General features: G+C 44.5%; 1 protein-coding gene across 1 annotated transcript in view; it reads left to right on the top strand.

Annotated features, from left to right (window-relative positions):
- Window positions 1-21,594, top strand: part of LOC146821373 (MORN repeat-containing protein 2-like) — a 51,231-nt gene extending 29,637 nt beyond the window's left edge. Inside the window, exon 3 of the mRNA XM_085609839.1 lies at window positions 21,492-21,594. Within this exon, the coding sequence (XP_085465965.1) occupies window positions 21,492-21,594 (103 nt within the window). The remainder of the gene's footprint in view (window positions 1-21,491) is intronic.
- The last annotated feature ends 595 nt before the right edge of the window (window positions 21,595-22,189 follow it).

Here is a 22,189-nt window from a genome sequence, read left to right as displayed (position 1 = left end):
CGCGTCACAACCAATACTGTGGGAGAGAGGAGGCAACACTGATTGCCTGAGAAGGCAAAATCATTCTAGGTAGCTGTGGCAGCGTTGGGATCCTTAGCCAATCTGTTGGGATTTCACATGTTGTTAGGAGATGCCACGTTACTGAATGGGCTTCCTCTGAGGCCTCCCAGCCCCAGCATTCATCTGCCTGGTTGGTTAGAGCGCAGGACACATGAACATCGTTGGGCTGAGGAGGGGCGAGAAACCACCTGATGGGGAGTAGCCATGATATTTATATCTTTGCGTTTGGCCCGCCTGGGAGAAGGAGCCACTGAAACCGGCACTGATGAAGCCATTTGAAGGCTGAAACGTGTCTGCCTAAGCGTTTCATGGACCTCACTAACTTGCGCAGAACAAGAGTTAATAAAGCCTTTTTAAGCCCCGGAGCTGTGTCGTCCCTTTTTCCCTACCTGGGAGAAAGTCTTGGTTTCTATGTTTCACCAGCAAGCAGGCGCTGGCTGACGACCGCCCTCTTAGTCTGGAGCAATGCGGAGACCCTGTAAACTCTTGTAGCTGCATGAAACTGCAATGCATCGCCCCCCATACTTTGTGAGAGAAGCGGCAACACTGATTGCCTGAGAAGGGGGCATAGGAAGGCAAAATCATTCTACGTACCTGTGGCGGCGTTGGGATCCTTAGCCAACCTGTTGGGACTTCACATGTTGTTAGGCACTGCCCCGTTACTGAATGGACTTCCTCTGAGGCCTCCCAGCATGCATCTGCCTGGTTGGTTAGAGCGCAGGACACCTGAACATCGTTGGGCTGAGGAGGGGCGAGAGACCACCAAATGGGGAATAGCCATGATATTTATATCTGTGCATTTGGCCCCCCTGAGAGAAGGAGCCACTGAAACCGGCACTGATGAAGCCATTTGAAGGCTGAAATGCATCTACCTAAGCGTTTCATGGACCTCACTAACTAGCGCAGAACAAGAGCTAATAAAGCTTTTTTAACCCCCGGAGGCTGTGTCGTCCCTTTTTCCCTACCTGGGAGAAAGTCTTGGTATATATTTATATATATATATATATATGTATATATATATATTACCTACTGGAAGTCGCCAGTAGGTAGTTATAGTTAGGACCTATTTTCCATAGGAAATCCGCAACATTCTATTTGGAATAACGTTGGCGTCGATTGATGAATCTTCGCGAAATTTTCCAAACTTTTGGCCAGCTCCGGTCCGCTCCTATCCTGATCATTTCACGGTGATTCGTCAAGCGGGGGCCAAGAAAAAAGGGGGGTCCCAAAACGCATTTTCCCATAGGACCTGTTGACGCAGCTACAGCCCGAAGTGCTGAACGGAATTACACCAGATTTTGCAAAGAGGTAGTCTAACCACACATCTCATCGTGAGATCTGATTGGCTGTCAGCACTTCATCCAAGAAGTGTTGGCAGCCATCTTGGGACCAATATACATGATAGCACCTCATTAAAAAGCATTGCAGTTAATAGAAGGTTTTAAGACTTTAGTTACAATATAAATCATTTGTTGATGGTACCATACTCATTTTAGGAATTGTGGTGTGTTCTAAGGTGATTTTACCATGTGAAAAAACCTTCTGCTGTGATATCATGAATCATGTTTGAGAGAAAACTATTTTCTCATGCTTTTCCCACAGAGGTTTGGAAGGTGATCTATAAGCTAAACTGAGAGCATATTTTCTGTAAATTCACATTATCTTTCTCAGTCATGTGAGAATGAAGTCTGGCATTCTCAGTAAAACATGTACATCCCACAAGGGCAGAGACTGTCAGTTGATTCCTTTGTGTTCTACTGCAGCTTCCCAGAGTGTTCTAAAGAACAACTAGAGCACTAACAGTCCTACTTATGACAACCGTATGGCACACCTGAAGCCATCTTGGTTGGAACAAAGTGGTAACTCTAAAAAGGAACAAAATGAGGGGGTTCATTTTGCCATAGAAAGTATGATTAGTGCTGCAGAAAGAAAAATTAGGGCACATTTTGAGTGACTTCTCAAATCCTCTTCTATTTCATTAAAAAATTCTGACATGCAGACTGAAACATGCACTTTCAATCCCAGCAGCAGACTTCCCTGGTGAGCTGTAGCTTTACTACAGTGATCTAATAAGCTGGAACCAAAGTAAAAAACTGAAAGTATTTCCTACTGAGGAGACTGCAGTAAATGAGGAAATTAGGAAACTTCATAACAAATAAATCTCCCAAGATGGCCACCAGAGACAAAAGAGCCCAAATGTAGCCCAAATATCACCCAGATGTAGCCCAAATACAGCCCAATGACAGAATGTCCCAGAGTGTTCTTAAGAACAACTAGAGCACTTACTGTCTTACTTATGACAAAAGTATGGCACACCTGAAGCCATCTTGATTGGAATAAACTGGTAACACTTAAAACATTTAATTTAAAAAGGAACACAATGAGGGGGTTAATTTTGCCATAGAAATTATGATTAGTGCTGAAGAAAGAAAAATTAGGGCACATTTTGAGTGACTTCTCAAATCCTCTTCTATTTCATTAAAAAATTCTGATATGCAGACTGAAACATGCACTTTTAATACCAGCAGCAGACTTCCGTGGTGAGCAGTAGCTTTACTACAGTGATCTAATGAGCAACTAGAGTGCTAACATTCAGAATTTATGGCAAATGTGTGACATATCTGAATACCTTCTTGATGGACTCAAAGTAAAAAACTGAAAGCATTTCCTACTGAGGAGACTGCAGTAAATAAGGAAATTAGGAAACTTCATAACAAATAAATCTCCCAAGATGGCCACCAGAGACAAAAGAGCCCAAATGCAGCACAAATATCACCCAGGTGTAGCCCACGTGTAGCCCAATGACAGAAGTGTGCAAAACACTTATTTTTTGTGTATTTGCAGTTTTATATAGTGCAGACTTGTCAGGTATTGGAGTGCTTTACATGAGCATTGGTTACATCACACAAGATCAAATTCATTTTGGTTGTAGACATGGCGAGTTTAAGTGATTTGACCAGAATCTCAGAATGTTGAGCTGAAGCAGAAACTCCAACCTGGTTCCCCAGTTGCAAGGTCTGCAGCTCTGGAAGTAACACCACATCCTCTCCCCTAGGTGCAACATTTAATCAAGTGGTCAACTGGATAAAAAAACATAAAGATTACAAATAATTTAAAAGTTCTTTGTCGCTATTTGAAAACTCAGAACATATGTCCTCATTTTAGTTTTTTAGAGCACTAACCATAATTTTGATGAAAATAAGACCCTCTCATATATGTAATTTCTAAAGGAAATACTCTAGGTATTACAGTTTTGATTACATCAAGATGACGTCAGACGTTCCACACTTTTGTAATAAATATAGAATGTTAGCAATCTAGTTGTTCATTGGGATACTGTTGAGAGGCAGAGGCCAGGGGCACGGACTCTGAAAATTGAAGGCAGGTAGGAGAGTGCAGAGGCAACAATTTGACCACACTGGGCAGGCAGGAAGGGCAGTGGCAGCACAAGAGACTATGGAGGGCAATTTAAAAGTTCTTTGTCGCTATTTGAAAACTCAAAAAATATGTCCTCATTTTAGTTTTTTAGAACACTAACCATAATTTGTTATTTTTTTTTTCTTCTTTTTTTATCCTCATATGACTTCCATAGATACAACAACCTCTCAACCTGTACCACCCTTGTCGTTTTTTATCTAATGGTTGTAGACTCAGCTGATGGTGTATGTGTGAAACCCAACCACACCACTCATCGGGAGCTGACCGAAAGGTCTAATCATAGGATAGATAGCTAGTTTAATCACTGACTGAGTCATCTAAAAGATTCCAAAACAACCCCACGTCTATCCTACCCTTATTCTGATAGACCTTTTGGTCTAAGTCTCTAAAATAACGTACCGCGTTCCACCATGCTCTCCAAGTTGGAGGGAGGACCTGACGCCAAAGCTTACAAATTTCTCTTCTTGCCAAAAGAACAAGATAGAATACCAAGTTACTCTCGGGCCCCGAAAGCACCAACAGACCATCAGGCTTCAACATTATACCAAAAATAATAAAAGAAAGGCTTACCTCAACATCCATACCCAGCACATCAGACAAGGTCTTACCCACACTGCCCCAGAACTCTTGAATCAGGGGGCAAGCTGCAAAAATGTGAACGTCATCCGCGTTCGGGGCCCCACATCTCGTACAGTTGGCCTCTCCACCTCCCATTATTTTGGCGAGCTTCAAGGGCGACCAATATATCCTGTGCAGTGTAAAGAAATGATTTTTCCTAAGTGCAGCAGATTTAATTAATGGATATAGAATTTCCAAAGATACTTGCCATAACTTTTCCAAATCTTCATTCGGCAAGCACTTCTCCCAGACCAGGTATGGACGTTCCATTTTCTTGTCTGCTGCCGCAAGCAGATGTTGATACCAACAACCGACTTCCTTTTTTTTAGCCCTTGGGTCTTGCAACTCCTCTTCCATGGAAGAATCCTCGGGCATTATCCTGCATAGACCTTTACACCATAAAGAGATTTGATAAAATTTAAATCTGGAGAGAACTCCTCTAGTAAGGTTCCACCAAAATTCCCAAGGATAACAAATGTTCCCATCCGATATATCCTTCCAGAGTAGGATTCCGGCCTCTTTTAGTGGCTGAGATAGTGAATCTTTTAGGCATTCCGGAGTTCCTGGCGAGTCCCACACTGGAGCCCAATCACTATAATACGGTAATCCTACGCCAGCTCGACACCCAGTCCATAGCTTTGCCGCCATGAATAAAGTCTTAAACCTAATCTTTTTAAAGTATTTGGGGGCTCCAAATTTGTACATAAAGCCTGCCTTGTCCCTCGCTGGAAGCATGGCATTGAACATATTTCCTATCAAGGAGCTGTCTGGTTTTGATAGTAACATCCTACAATTTTTTAGTTGATATGCCCAACAGTACAACTGAAGGTCCGGCAAACCCAAGCCTCCCTTAATCAGCTTTCACCTAAGTTTCTTCCAGGTTAGCCTGATCCCTTTACTTGCCCATATAAACGAGGAAATCTTACCCTGCATTTTCGCGAGAGCAGTTTTATCAAATTCCAGAGGTATATTATTAAAAAGATAGGCGATTTTGGGGAGAGCACACATTTTAATCAAGTTGACTCTCCCGTAGTGGGTTAATGGTAAGGTCTGCCATCTCTTCAATAAAAGCTCCCCCTCCTTCAAAACTTTATCCAGGTTAGTTTTGGGAATCTTTCCTATGTCTTGGGCAGTGGCGGCTCCCCCATTAGGGCGTTGGGGCGTTGCCCCACTGCTTTCTCGCGGTGCGAGAAGGCAGAAACATAAATGGTAAAAACGACCATTTATGTTTCTGCCTTCTCGCATTGCGAGAAAGCAGAAGTGCCTCTGTGCTTGGTTGGGGGCGGGAGGGTGGGCGGTCGTGCTCGAGGGCAGGGGGGGAGTGGCTTACCCACTGTTGTAGATACTGACTGTTTGGCCGTCGGCCCTGAGCCGACCAAACAGTCAGTACCCACAACAGTGTGGGTAAGCCACTCCCCCCTGCCCTCGCATAGGACCGCCCACACACACTATTTCTCTATGCAGAGAAAATGTCCCGGCTGGGGCGCTCTCCTGCTGCGCCTGCGCCTGCGCAGCGATTGACTTGCGATGAGGAGGAAGCTGCCTGCTGGCTACTTCCTGGTCCTGCAGCAGGAACACGTGGACCCAACCGCCGCTGCACCAGTACAGCGTGACCGGCCAGGAGCTGAGGCGGTGAGGTACCCAACACTCAGGTACGTTACGTATGTTTTATTTTTAATTGTTTTAATCCCCATCCGCGGCCCCCACCCCCTCCCTCGAGCATGCCGGCCGCCGCTGCAGGAGAGCTTGTTATGACCCATTTACAACTTAATGTGGTTACGGTGTGAAATGTAAATGATGTTCGGTGATACAGCTGGTTTGTGATCGGTATTCAGAGGTTAGCAATAAATTCGAGTGTGTGTCTAGATGGCAGGCAGTGAAGAGCGTCATTAGAGCTGTTATAATGAATGCAACTTTTATTAGACTTTTGCATAATTACATTTCTCCTTCTGTGGTTGTAATAACAATGCACAAAGTCAGGTATTCCAGGCATAAAACCATCATATAGTAACGTTGTTCGTGTTTTTCATTGGAGGGCTTTATTCTTTTGTGGCACATGGTTGATTGGTAAATCAAAAGGTTACAATAGTTTGTATTCCTAAATCCGGAAAGACTAGTTCTAAACACATGAAACCTTCAGTTTGGGATTTTCCTCTTGCCTTGATCTGAGGGCTGGGAGGGGCAGTAACTCGCTAGAAGTGTAACTACGAGACAGTCCAGAAAGTCGGGTATTTCTTGACCGTCTTGTTTTGGGTTGCATTTTTTGGTTTTGGTGCTCCGTTTTAGATTAGCTTGGTTCTCACATAGTGTCTGTTGTTCAAAGATGAGCGCGCCTCACTTTGCAAACATTTCGCGCCTCACTTTGCAAACATTGCGCGCCTCACTTTGCAAACACTGCGCATGCATCTGCTATGTTTCAGTCAATTGAACGGATCATTAGATTACCAGAATCAAGTTTAGACCGTCCAAGGTAATGTTTAATGATACGTTCATGCTTGTTGAAGGATAATACAAAGGGGCAGTACACATTCCCATCCAAGTACTGCAACAAAGGTGAAGTTGAGCAGAAACGGTGTTTGTGGCACTTAATTTTACTTTGAGTTTAGCAGAGATTGTGCTTGCATTCCTGTTAAAAGTTCCCCTCCGGTAACACTCGGAGAAATTTGAGAAAAAGCAAAGCATAAAGTGACATGCTGTGCGCTTCCATCAGGTCAGGAAGGCAGAAGCGGCATATTATCCAGCCACACATGTAAGTCGTATACTGGGGGGACATGGGTGTCCCTGGAGTGGCCTTTCCTCAAGCTTCCAGTTATCAATCCAGGACACGAAGATACACCCACGCTAAAGGAGAGGGGGGTAGAGTGATCCATGTGCAGGCCCCACACTCAAGGAATGCCCCTGCGATCTCAGCCGTGCCTTCAATGTTGTGACCAGGACGGTAGCGAGCAGATTTATGTTGCGCAGTGCGTCTACTGATAAAATGATAAAGCTTACAATATGTGGAAATTATTTTCCTAACTGTTAATATATTTTGAAACCTATGTACAGTTTATTTGAAGGAATTTATAAAATTTTACTCTGCTACAAATCTGTTTTGATAATACAGACTTTTCCTCAGTTTCACACCTCCTTTAGCACACGCAGAGAGATTGTCACACATTTGGTTCCCATTACAAAATCCTCTCACTTTGTAGTCAGAGCAAACTTCAGTGTCAATCAGAAGAGAAGAGCATCAATTTGTCAAAAGACACTGCCTGACATTTCACCTCTGAACCCCAACAAATCATGTGCAAGTGACAAGATAAAGACAACATTTAAAGGTCTCCTTCCTGCAGCTTCACCTGAACTCCAGCAGGGTTATTGTTGCCGAACATGTATTTGCCAACATTCAAACACTAAGGAGCCTCTTCAATCATTTTTCTCTGATGTGATGTTCTCAGCATACTATGAATTAACTTCTGTGCGGTACTCAGCATTGTAATCTTATTATGAAGTTCTGTGGTTATACTGAATAAGCACCTACCTATGTCATTATCATATGAAGCCTCTTTATTTATTAACCCTCTTGCTTTCTCAAATATGCTTGAAAATGCACCAATTGCCCACTCTCTTTTCAAAATTTTCTTGGGGGGAGAACCCCCCCCTCCGAAACCCCCTTATGACATACTGTTGCTGCACTCGCTTAGACGCATTACAAACTTTACGCCCTACCACTTTCAAATGTCACCAGCCGCCACTGGTCTTGGGTTACTATCACTCCCAAGTAGAAAGCCCAACCCCCTGTGCTGAAGTATTCCATGCCATAATTTCAGTTTTATCTCTGTTAACTTGATAGCCTGACACTTCCCAGAAGGACTGAACTTCAGCCATTAACTCAGATACAGTAGGAGTAACATTGGAGGAAAATACAATGAGATCATCTGCATACAGTGCAATCTTTCTGAAGAATCCGTTAATTTGAAAAGGAGAGATTTTATCATTCTGTCTTAGACTCTGAGCCAGAGGCTCGATATACAGGTCAAAAAGGATAGGTGATAGAGGGCATCCTTGTCTCGTACCGCGCTGTATCGAGACCACGTCTGAGAGAGTGCCGTTAACCAGGATCTGTGCCCGGGGACAGTTATATATTTTTTTGAGAACTTCCCTCAAGTTGAGTCCAAACCCAAAAGCCTTTAGGGTGTTGTTAAGGTAATGCCAATTAACTTGGTCAAATGCTTTTGCAGCATCGACCGTGATAATAGAAAGGGGGGCTCCTAATGTTGTTGCCATATTAACCGAGCCTATTAAGGAATACACCAGATCCAGCATCTGCCTACCCGGTAAAAACCCCTTTTGGTCTTGATGGATAATTGCCCCCACTATCTTACTAAGCCGAGCATTTAACACACCCGCAAAGACCTTATAGTCGCAATTTAATAATGAAATGGGGCGGTAAGATTGACATTCCAGTGGGTCCTTGCCCGGTTTCAAGATTAATGTAATAACTGCCTCATTCCAAGAATCTGGCAGAGGCGAATTCCCTCTGAGAATTTTATTAAACAACCTTACCCAGATCGGGATTATTTCATCTAATATTAACGTATAAACTTCTATTGGTATTGCATCGGGACCTGCTGATTTCCCTTTCTTGGTTTTATTTAAAATTACACGTATTTCACCCTCCTCTATATCTTGAGTCAAAGTTGCTTGGGTCACCAAATCTAATTTCGGTAGTTGTTTTTCAGACAGCCACTGATAGATAACCGCTAACCATAATTTTGATGCAAATAAGACCCTCTCATATATGTAATTTCTGAAGGAAATACTCTAGGTATTACAGTTTTGATTACATCAAGATGAAGTCAGGCGTTCCACACTTTTGTAATAAATATAGAATGTTAGCAATCTAGTTGTTCATTGGGATACTGTTGAGAGGCAGAGGCCAGGGGTACAGACTCTGAAACTTGAAGGCAGGTAGGAGAGTGCAGAGGCAACAATTTGACCACACTGGGCAGGCAGGAAGGGCAGTAGCAGCACAACAGACTATGGAGGGCATTAGAAAGGGGGCAGGGGCAACAAACCAACAATACAGGACTGGCAAGAGAGGCTGTGGCAATATAATAGACCATTGTGGGCAGAAGGAAGAGGCAGTGGTAGTACAACCATACATGCCAAAAGACCCGTTTCAGCCAGGAAACGTCCAATGTTTTTAAGCTCAAATGGGCTTTATTTGATCTGTCTCCTGTCTACAATCTCCTCTTTTTCAATGTAACTCAAAGGGGAAAATCAATACCCCAGTTTTTTTTCAAAATCTCCCTCTTACCAAGTTCAAAATGTTCGCAAGTATGGTACATTGGATCATGGTAGGCAGGAGGAATTGGGGTAGGGACATGGACTTTGATAACAGAGGACAGGAGGGACATGGAGAGGTGCACCAAACTGACCCTACAGGGCAGGCATCAGGGTTTGCAGCAGCACAATACACCACACAGCGCATGCGGGACGGGAGTGCAGCACAACAATCCATAGAAAGCAATAGGGAGGGGACAGGACCATGCACATGGACAACAGAGAACAGAGGGGAAAGAGGCAATGGTAGCTAGCTGACCATAACGGACAGACAGGAGAGAAAGCTGCAGCATAACAGACCATAAAGGGCAGGAGGGACGGATCAGGGGCATTACAATGGAACAGCCAAGCCAGGAGGAAGGGAATAGGGGTCTGCACATGGAAACAGAGGGCTGGGGGCAAGGGGGCAGGGCAGGAGCAGCAAGATGACCATGGAGGTCAGGCAGGATGGGCACTAGAAACAAGACACACCATGGAGAGCAACAATGAGACTATGATGGCATACACACAGACCATGGAGAGAAGGTGGGAGGGGGTCAGGGGCAGCTAGCTGACCACACAGGGAAGGTAGGAGGGGCCATGGCAGCACAGAAGACCATGCATGGCAAGCAGGAGGGTTAGTGGCAGCACAATGGCTATGATGGGCAAGAAGGAGGGTGCAGGGGCATGCACAAAGGACCATGGAGGATAGAAGGGAGGGTCAGGACCTGGGCACAGACAAGAGAGTTCAGGGGAAGGGGCCTCACAACAGACTGCGCGGGGCAGGCAGGAGGAGCAGTTGCAGCACAACAGACCAGGGAGGGCAGAAGGGTGTGGCAGTAAAATGGACCATGGAGGACAGGAGGAAGGGGATGGGGGCATGGCATTTGGACAGGCAGGGTGGAGGTGGCAGGGACAGGTTACAGTCATCTGAAAATGCTAGGCAGGTGGGAGGGGAGTGGCTGCTCAACAGAACACTCAGAGTAGATAGGAGTGGCAGGTCCATGGAACATGGTGGTCAAAAAGGATGGAGCAGGGGCATGCACAAAGACATCGGAGGGCAGGGGGAAGGAGAATAGGGGCAGCAAGCTATGCACAGAGGCTAAGCAGGAGGTCAATGATAGGCCATAGAATTGGGCAATGGAGGGCAGGAGGAGTGGACTGGTACATCATGCTAAATGGAGGGCAGTGGCAGCACATCAGACCATGCATGGCAGGAGGGAGGAGGCTAGTCCATGGATTCAGACAACAGAGGATAGGGAGGAGGTGGATGGGGCAGCAAGCTAACTGTTCAGAGAAGGTGGGTATTAGGAACTTTATTGTTTTTAAAATGTGTGTCTGTGCGAACTACTTAAAATATGAACAAGTATGCAGCTTAATCTCACTTTTATTCAGGAAGAAGAGGACGTTTGTGACTGTGACTCCGGGCTCACTTGGCAGAAACACCCCCTGACCCTCCACCCCCCATCGCAAAATGTAATGCCCGTGAAAAAGGTAGGTTGACGCAGTGTTATATAGAACATAGTCCTGAGAGCACGATTGAAAATTAAAACTAGATATAGTATATGGTATAAACTATGCACCAAAAAGTGTGATATAAGGTGAACCGGGATGTGAAATATAATATGCAATACATTGTGCGCAATGACAGATTCATTGGAGAGCGCGAGATAGCACAGGCACTAGCACGTGCTATGCGATATGCGCCTTGGAGTGTAATATGCACAGGGCAGTGTTGTGTAACCTAACTAGTCTCTAAAGTTGTAATATAAAATATGTGCTGAGGAGTGTAACGTTGCATATGCACTGTGACAAAGATATGGATCCCAGATTGTACTATGTATGGCATAGCGCTGTGAGTTATAACATAGGCATCGAGGAAGGCACGTTAGATGGGGCAATATAACCCGTGCGAAGGCAAGTGTGGCATGACATATTCACGGGGTGTTGTTACAGTGCACATGGGCTAGAGAGTGTCATAGCATACGCACTAGCTGGTGGAATACAACACAGAGGTGTGAGGCAATCGGCGGGCACTGGTGGGTGTAACACAGCATTGGGCTCAGCCAGGAGCACGCTGTGACTCTCAAGTGAGGTTCGTCTCCTTTCCAGAGAGTAAAATAAAAAGTATTACACATCCGGAGGTGGATGTGTGTTTTATTAACCGTGAGGGGGGTTTCTTGCATAGTTTGGTCGAATTTTTGTCGAATCCCCTTTGAATGGCTTGGTGTGCATGTATATTAAATGTGCCCGTCAATAGCTACCCATGTTTGTATAAATAAACGACAAGGGTGTCTACTTGGAGAGTACCCACCGGCGGGGGCGCCGGGATTAGGCACGGTAGGGCGTCAGACACGTCAGAGCTTCACTAGCAGTGTAAATACATTCCATGTGGATTCATTCTATGCATAGTCACCTTTTAATGAATATCACGCAAATCGTCATGGTGATAGGTACATACGGTTTGTCCAGCATGTCCTAGGTGTTTCTATAAATATATATTTAAAAAAAAAAAAAAAAACAAAGGCCGGCCCCGGGGGATGGGGTCCCCGGGGCCATAAGTGGCCTGAGGAGAGGGGCAACGTAGCCCCCTCCTAAAGAATTAAAAAAAAAAAAGGCCATGACCCGGGGGTTGGGGTCCCCTGGGAGGGCCAAATTTATTTTTTTCAACAAAAAAAATTAGGGTGCAGGCCCTGGGGGATGGGGTCCCCAGAGCCAGTAAATTAGAAAAAGAAGGGGGGCCACACAGCCCTCCTTCTTAAAAAAATACAAAAAATAAAAGACCGGCATCGCGCTGGAGGCCACGCCCCCTTCTTGCAGCACTCTGCAAACGCACCCCCTGGCCAGTTGTAAGTTGTAATACTGAGGGTCTCTGAGGGCCAACTAGTCCAACAGGTATCTCCAGTATGCGCCAGGGAGCTGCGTTGCAGACAGGTGTTCTGAGGCCACGCCCCTTTTTACACCTCTATGCAACGCAGCTCTGTGGCGCTTACTGGAGGTACCTAGTGGGCTAGTTTGACCCTAGGGACCCTTAGGATTCAAGGAGACTTAATCTCTCAACTTAGAACGGCCACAATCCTGAGGGCCCCTGGGGGCTAACTAGCCCACCAGGTGCTTCCAGTAAGCGCCACTGCGCTGAGTTGCAGAGAGGTGGTGCAGGCCGTGTCCCTTGTTACACCTCTCTGCAATGGCGCTTACTGGACGTACCTAGTGGACAATTTTGCCCCTAGGGATCCTCAGGATTCAAGGGAACTTAATCTCCCAACTTAAAAAACGGCCACAAGGTGTGTTTACACAGTGGGGAAGGGAGGGGGCGGGGCCTGAGGTGACATGTGCAAACACGCCCTATGGCGCGTTTTAAGTTGGGGAAATAATTCCCCTTCAATCCTGAGTGCCCCTGGCGGCTAACTAGCCCACCAGGTGCTTCCAGTAAGCGCCACTGGGCTGCGTTGCAGAGAGGTGGTCTAGGCCGTGCCACTTTTTACACCTCTCTGCAACGCAGCTCTGTGGCGCTTACTGGAGGTACCTAGTGGGCTAGTTGGACCCTAGGGACCCTCAGGATTCAAATGAACTTAATCTCCCAACTAAAAAAGGCCACAGGGCGTGTTTATACAGTGGGGAAGGGAGGGGACGGGGCCTGAGGTGACGTGTGCAAACACTCCCTATGGCACGTTTTAAGTTGGGGAAATAATTCACCTTCAATCCTGAGGGACCCTGGGGGCCAACTAGCCCACCAGGTGCTTCCAGTAAGCGCCACTGCGCTGCGTTGCAGAGAGGTGGTCTAGGCCGTGCCCCTTTTTACATCTCTCTGCAACGCAGCTCTGTGGCGCTTACTGGAGGTACCTAGTGGTCTAGATGGACCCTGCCCTATTATATACTATGGGCTTACAGAGGAGGTCATGCTAATGACAGGGGGACCCCAACGCATAGTGTTCCCTAGTGTATGTAGGTGTTTTCACTGTATTCTGAGTGTCTTTTAACATAGCTCTGGCTCTAGGACTGGTTAGTCAGACTCAGTTACCACCAGTGTCCATCTGAAAAAGTTGAGGGTACAGGATGATTTTGCAACAAGGCTTATTTCAGCTCTTCTGTTTGTTCTTTCTGCACGTTTCTTTCTTCCTTGCAGTTTTCTTCGTCTTTGAGGACTTCTGATGCTTCTTTCTGCATTTCTTTTTTTCTTTCTGTGCGTTTTTTCTTCTTTCTTCACATGTCCTTTCTCTGTAGGCATAGTAGAAATTAGCATTTAAAAAACCTTTGAAATTCACTGAAAAAACCATAGGTTTCAGGCACGTTATAGTTGGGAATTAGCATTTAAAATACCTTAGAAATTCACTGAAAAAACCATAGGTTTCAGGGGCGTTATAGTTAGTTGGACTTTTCACTCGTACAAAACCATTGAAATTCCCCCGTTATAATTAGTTCAGCTAACTATAACTCGCCCGCCCGCAATGCACTGCTGATGACGTCACATATTACATCACTCATGACATGGTCAGTGACATCACTCATGACATCACTGATGACATCTCAAATGACTTCACTGATGTCATCATCCAGTGAATGTGTGTTTTTCTGAAAATTAAATATGTTTTATATATGTATATCTCAAGGTCAATGGAAGAATAAATGGGTATATAAGTGTCTAAATGGATGATTTGTTTTTGAAAAATTGATTGTATAACTGACTGATCAAGCGTATCTTAGTGAATGCATGGCTTAGTGAGTAATGTTTAAATATGTAAATATCTGTATGAGTCTCTCACTTTGTGTATAAGTGGCTGCATGGGTTGGTGAGTAGCTACATGAGTGTCTATATAGGTTATTAGTTGGTTTTTTGAGTATCTGTATGAGTGTCTGAGTGTCTGTATGGTTCGGTGGGGGTATTACGTAGTGCATAGTATTTTTTGATTTGCCTATAACTTTGGCATCGTTTGACCAATCTTCATGAATTTTCCCCCAAAATGTGTCAGGGTTCTGTGTGTCATGGAAAGTTTGGGGGCGATCCGTGCAGTAAGGACCGACAAATAGGGGTGCAACAAATGAACTATCCCCTTGGACATAAAATGGGGAAAACGCATTTTGGATCCGCCTTTTTTCTCGGGCCCTACTTGCCAAATCACCCTGAAACTTTCCACACAGCAGCTGAACCAAAAAAATGGACGTTTTGTGAAAGGTTTGCGAAGATTTGTCAAGCAGCGCCTATGTTATTGACAAAATAAAAAAGGCTTTTCCTTTGGACTCTTTAGTCCTAACTACAACTACTTACTGGCTATCGGCAGTAGATAATAAATATATATATTTATTGCCCTCAGATAGAAATGTAACTCAATTGGATTCACAGAGCAGTAACTATACTGCTTTATTGTCCTAGAAAAGTGGACTGGGTATTGCATAAACCTCACTCAATGAGTAACTAAATTCAAACGTCAACATCTTTACAGTACGGCTCACATCTATAGAATCTGCAACACAATTTTGGAAGGGACTGACTAATCCACAGTCATTGTTGGCTATCTTGATGGTAGGCTACTCATAGGTTTACAAGTTTCTTTATCTGCAACTTCAGCCTACAAGGAACACATTCCTTGCCTTTAGAGAGGTAAGTTGTATCTCAACAGGAGGTGCCCTCAGGCACCATATTCATTTGCCATCTTACATTGATTCATGACCTTCAGCTTCTATACGAGCAACTCGTAGCCACATCTAGAGTAAATCACCATGTCTCAAAAAAAAGACTACTTCAGTACATTGCATAAAGTACCTTCACTAAGCTTCTTTTGCTACCTTGAAACATGCGCACTTCATTTGAGTAGATTACAGACTTTACCAGGAACAACAATGTAGTCAACATCATCAGCACACATACTAAAGAGACAACTAATCTGAGACTCCCAATTTGTTAATAAATGATCATTTTTTACATTTTCACAAAATAAATTGCTCTCTCGCCACCTTCACTAAATCTTTACCTTTCAAAATTGACTCCCCCGTTTATAAAGAGACATACATCTTGATGTGGAGTCGATTATAACTTTAAAATATTGGCTCAATCACTAAATCAGCGGACCCCACGCCCACCCAGAGGAAGGCACACCAGCGTGCCACCCACTGCAGCTGAGCCACCAAATAATATAGCTCAAAATCAGGAGACGCTAAGCCCCCTTCAATTGCAGGTAAACGCATCTTCCAAAGAGCTACTCGATGAGGGGAAGTACCCCAGTAAAGCAAAAGTATCTCGCTCCCTGAAAAATATAAAGTAAACGTGGTAGCATGATCATCTTAGAGAGGCCAACACGGCCTGGACCGATAAAGACAACGTGGTCCAGACGGCAACAGCCTGACAGAACCCAGTCAACACACTCCCATAGTTCCACATTATACAGCAATTCAGGAGTACGGTACACTGGCCACCCCAAGGTACGGTAGCATATCTCACACCCATCACAGCGCCAGCATCGAAGATACAGGCCTGCGCTCGGCAACATCTCCTTGCATAGAGTAAACGCACAACTTTAACTGCAAGACCCGAACAAACCCCAAAATCTGACAATGCAGCAATCTCTCCCAAAAGGTCACCATCTTGCCCTGGAAGACACAGCAACATGTCGTTGCCATACAAAGACAAGTATGTACAATTATCAGCAATGTGCAAGCCCTGAATATAATTACCCTTGCGAATTGTGCAGGCAAAGGGCTCCATAACTAGTGCAAATAATAAGGGGGAAATTGGGCAGCCCTGCTGAGTTTGACGTTTGACTGAAAATACATCAGAGATCAGCACACTAGTGCGAATCCTGGCCAGAGGGCTGGTGTAAATCAGCCATGTCCACTTACCAAAGGGTAAGCCCAGGCCCATATTGAGCATAGTAATATATAGAAATTCCCAAAGGAGCGAGTCAAATGCCTTCCTGATGTCTACTGAAGGGATATATTCTCTACAATGCAGCGTCAGGAATAACTATCAAATATTGGACATGGTGCTATGCATCGGAATGGAGCTAGACTGATCCGGGTGAATTGGAGTACACATGTGGGGAAGTAATCGAGTCACTAATATTCTACTCAAGATTTTATAATGAACATTTAACATAGAAAGGGGATGATAAGAATCAAGCAGAAGTGGGTCATTGTCTTTCTTTGGGAATGACACAACTGCAGCTTCAACCAGCAAGGGCGGAAGCCAGCCACACCGCCGGGAATCATTAAAGAATTTTGAAAAGTTAGGCGAAAGAACAGATGCACAGGGGCATAAATTTAAATCGGGAAACAACCTTTACAACACAGTCATTACATTGCACTACCTTTACAACGCAGTCATTACAACGCAACATCCTTTACATTGCATGGCTTTACAACGCAGCCATTACATCGCATGTCACTACAACGCATGTCATTACAACGCATGTCACTACAATGCATGCAACGCAACATAAGGTAAGTAATGGGAAATAGTAATTTATACCCCTTCCCTATCCAACATTTACCCTACTGTTGCACTCACTGGAGTGGGAATAGTAATTGTTACCCCTACACTATCCAACACTTACCCTACTGTTGCCCTAAAAGTAATATGCGTTGTAATGGTATGTGTTGTAATGGTATGCATTGTAATGAAATGCGTTGTAAATGTAGTTTCTAAAAATGCATTGTGATGGCATGCGATGTAAAAACATGCATTGTAAAGGATGTTGAGATGTAAAAACTGCGTTGTAAAGGCATGCGTTTTAAATGTTTGCTTTGTATCGTCATACATTCAATTAAATCGAAAACCCATCTAAACCGGGCATCTTACACCATGCCATCTCCTTAACTGCACCCTTGTACCCCCTGTTCAGTGATGTCTCCTCCCATTTGACCCACCAACGTTGAATCAAGAGCCTTCAGAGAGGAATCCAGGATATAGTCTAACATGTCCGCCTCTGCACACGCAGACCCAGAACACTATAACACACGATAATGCTGTAGAAACACTGCATTAACCTCCTGTGTGGATACAATGCGCCCCAAAGAATACCGAAGTTGTCGCACAGAACAGCCTTCTCTGCCCTCCGGAGCAAACCAGGTCATCATTCTGCCTGATTTATCATGCTCCCCATGTACCCTAGTCAGATAGGCCTTATAATCAATGCTGCAAGGTCGTTCTACCAACATAAAGAACTTCTCCTGCTCTACCAGCAGCCGACACCTACCCTCCGAAGTCAGTTCCATTTCTCCAAACAACCCATCTAGCACCTTCTCCTGCTTATGGATCTCAGAAAGAAGTTGAGTACAAACCCACACCTTACTAAAAATACAGTACCCCCTAAGCACCACTTTCATCGCTTACCATTCCACTCCGATTGAGGAGGCCACAGTAGGCCTGATCAGTTGGGGACCAATGAAAAGTCCCCAGCATAGGAGCATGGGCAGGATACGTATTTGCCAGGTTTTCCAGCACCATCACCTGTCCATACAAAGATTTACATGTATAAATCAGATCAAGATGCACCTCGAGTTCTTGTAGTCCAGAGCAATAAGAGGACTCTGAGTAACGCATACGGCCGCAATTCTTTAAGTCCCACCGGCTTGACCACGAATCAGTAACTGCTGCCAACCTGCCAGTGTCATCACCCCGCAAAGGAAGGTGCACCCCGCAAAGGAAGGTGCGTGCGGTATTAACCCAGATCTTCCATGCAAGAAAGTCCCCCCTCCTCACCCTCCAGTAGGGGATCATCTACGAGAGCAGGGACACTAAACAAACAAGAAATGTGGATTGGTCCACATTAGGCGTGTTCTCATTTAAAGAGCTATATACCTTGTATCCGAACTCCCCAGCACCAGAACATAGCAACTCTCTGCGTCTAATCTTCACGGATCAGACCCAGGTCCATGGACAGGAAATCAATTTTTCCATCTAGGTGCTCCTCTGATGCATCAATGGTGGCCAGCAATTTATCAAACTTGTCGTCCATGTAGGCACTGTAGCCTCCACCAGGTGCCATGCCTGATCCCCTGCAGGGAGGTGCTGGTGGCATTGTCATCCTTGGCACGCTGACTGCCTCCCAGTATGGCTCTGATGCAGCACGAAAGTCCCAGGCTAAGATCCCAATAGGGATGCAGTAAGGGGTCACAGCCCCCACAGTAGCACAACAGTAAAGGGACTTAGTGCACAACCAAAAGTCAAGCCACAGCAACCAGGAGAGAGAAGACGAGCCCAGATAGGTAGTCCCCAGTAACAGCTCCAGAACATCCTGGGCCCTCCAATTCCACAGCTATCCCGAAGTCACCAGTCATACACTTCCAGGATCGCAGGTAGCAACAAGGCAGGTCCTATTGTCATCAGTAACTCACTCCGCCCAGAGTACCAGCAACATCACAAGATATCCCGACATTGCAACCTAACCCTCCACACAAGTAGGCCTGTCCCAACACCAAATAGCTGACAGGTACATACGTTAGCTTAATTAGTCCCCAATAAAAGGCACCAGCTCGCCAAACAAGTAAACTTGATACTCCACCAGCATACCTGCAAGGCTGTAGAATATAGGCCACAGTATCCAATCTACAATTCATGTGCCAGCACTGGCCCAGTAGGCAAGGATCTGCTACAGGGGTTGGTATCAGGGAGCACCCTGTGTTAGTCATAGATGAGCATGCATGTGGCAATCGCTAGGGAGTCGAGTAATCAAGGCACATAAGACATGCTGCAGGACCATGCCAGGGAGGAAATTGGGCGGGCCCAGGCAATATCACACTCAATAGTGTTCTCGGTTACGGGAAGGCCCCAAGTCCACTGGCCCCACAAAATCACACTCCTGAGGGGAGCAATGTTCAGGCACAAAGGCACCACCGCTGGGACTGCAGGAGGCGAGAATAGGGTGTCGCCCACTATGAGAGTAGAGCCGTCACTGCAGTCTCAGCAATTCAGGGTAGTGCCGATGAGAAAGGGGGCGGGTCCAAGGAGCCATACTCCCGAGGTCATCTGTAGTCGCGGGACTCCATATCTACTGCCCCCCCTGTTAATACTCTCAGGGCTGGGCAGCTATTCCTCCCAAGAGCTGCTTCACCCCAACTCTAGGTGAGATCAGGGAGGCTCCCAGTCTCCAAGGGAAGCCACCATGTTAAAGTTCTGCTCTCTTCCAGGGATGATGGTACTTCTGCTTTCCTGGTACCAATTTACGTCCACAGCATCAATCACCAGCACCGTAGAGGTCCAAGGGTGTGCCTCAAGTCCTTCCCTCAGAAACAGGAAGGCTGCTGGAAGAGGCCAGGGAGGCCACAGGTTTAGAGGTGTTCTGAGGTCGACTCAGAGCATGGTGGCTGGCTCCGCCCCCCCATTCACTAGTTACACTTCACATTTATTGACTTTATCGCCTCCTGACACCCTTTCCCCACACTTTTATTACCTTCAAAAATACCTATCTATACCTTTCTAAAAACTCAGGATCCCACATCCCGTCCTTGAGGCCATAAAGAAACAAATGTATTCCAAAAGATAGCCTTAAGTATGCAAACTGATGCCACGTACATCTTTCATACTGTTTCCTCCAAAGATATTAACTGAAAATGTATGTTAATTAATACAAGATCTTCACAAACTTGTGAGATTACTGAACTCAGTACATCTCACAGCTATCTCCCTCTTCTCCACCACCATTTAAAAAATATATATTTTTATTGTGAGTAAGAAGAAACCAGAAAAAAGCAACATTATATTGTGGCACATCAAGACACAGCAAATTGACATTATTTCCCCCAAGATTTCTACTACCCCCTCCCACCACCTATCCCAGAGACAAATTACAGAATAATAGCAGCGTTCATATGTTCCTGGCATTGAACATCAGTGCACAAACACCACCATCATGTTTGACCCTATTAGCAGATGGCTATTCTCATTCTCATCAAGATAGACTTCAAAAATGGTTTAAGCACTGCTCTTCTAATACACAACCATAGCTAGATTTGCACAAAATGCAGGTGTGGCCCATGCAGGTAAGGGCGTTGGGGAGGGGTGTGGGGATTTGACATATGATGATGTGGGAAACTTACATTAAAAAGAATAGAAACCATGGTTTTCTTTTTTTTATTTGTTTCTCTTGTTGTCGTATGTCGAATCCCCCACTGCTTCCCCTGCCCCACCGTTTTTACCTGCACTAGCTGCTCCTTTTCCTACTTCCACTGTCTTTCAGTAATCATCAGACTGGATCACAATACCGCTTGCCTTCATTCATATTATTTGCCATCCCCAAGAGCATAATGCTACCCTTTTTGAAAACTGAACAAACTCATTACATCCAAGATGTTTCACAACAGTCAGTGTTCCCCTAGGAGATCTCAATACCCAGAGGAACAACAGCAAAAACCTATTTGCTTCAAAGCTAAAAGAAACTTGCTTACTTCATTATCTTTCTCAATCACTGTCCATACTGACTGACTACAGTTGTAACACCCTGTATCTTATATTTTCTCATTCAAATATCATAATTCTTAGCAATCATTTAAACTCAATTGATAAGACTGCTATGCATTCTACTTTACCCTGCTGAACCTTCACAATAAGGAGAAATGGTCAATATAAATTATGCAACAACCACTAATAAGCATTTCTATGTCAAGAACTTGAAGCCTTGTCAAAGTTTCTGATCCCACTTTCTACTAAAACGCTCACTAATCAGAAGAACCATGCTATCATACATTCTGTCAATAAGTTTGCTCCTGCCACTTATAGATTTACCAGGAAGAAGCCTTCCACTCCAGGTAATTCAAATAATTTGAAACCAGCAGGAAAACAATTAGAAAACAGCTTGAGATAGACTGGGAAATATTTAAAACCTGTGAAAAGAACAATCAACAAAGGCATGGTTCTACTCACTTAAGTCAATTTTTTCAAAAAGGTCGCTTGTGAAGATTGATGCGTGGAACTCTCTACTTTTCTGTTTTTGTGAGATTAATGTTGGCATATATGAAGGTTATTGCATTTATTATTACTGTACATAACAATATGCTGAACTGGCCAGTGAACATTTCATTTTAAAAGACACCAAACTCCTAACGTAAATAGACAGGACGTCTCTTTATTTTTGCAGATTGGAAGGAGAGGGGGACTTTGTTGATACCCAGGGGCTTGAATGGAGAGGCATGTTCCATAAGAGAGCAGCACCGGGGCTGAAACTGAAGCTTGCAATGTAGATCTCCATCAAAACCAAAATAAAGCTTAAATTGTGCCTTGATTTTGAAACTGAAGCTTGATAAACATCAGACAATAGTATTGAGCCCAACCTCGAAATCTACGCATCAAGCAAGAGACTGGAGCTTGAAATGCAGACACTGGACATTATAAATGAAATTGAGGCACTGTGCATTGAAATGTAGACTCCCACATCAAAGTTATCTTTCACTAAAGAAAATGGTTTGTGATAGACTCTATATCACTTGAGGTCACTGTTTTACAATGTGGTCTTTGGTGAACATAAATTGCAAATTAAAGTGTGGTTAACATAATTATACCAATGTGTTGTGTAGTTTGTTATCTTTGCTTTTGCTCCACTATTACCTAAACATTTTTATGCATGATCTTGAACAATGAATTGTTTTATGGTGAAATATGCTAACATTACAAAAGTAGGAAGACTGAGACAGGAGAAAAAAGAAAAATATAAAAGTACTAGGGTGATAGGAAAACTGGACAAGTGCATATCATGTGTGGTCTAAACATAAACTCTAGCTTTAAATGTTATTTGTTTAAAAGTACAGATGAGGTAATGGCCATTTGCAGTGTTGGCTG

The sequence above is a fragment of the Triturus cristatus genome, chromosome 6, assembly GCF_964204655.1.
Source record: "Triturus cristatus chromosome 6, aTriCri1.1, whole genome shotgun sequence".
NCBI classification, from domain to species: domain Eukaryota; kingdom Metazoa; phylum Chordata; class Amphibia; order Caudata; family Salamandridae; genus Triturus; species Triturus cristatus.
The sequence above is the reverse complement of the archived record's forward strand: the minus strand, read 5'-3'. Positions and strand labels throughout refer to the sequence as shown.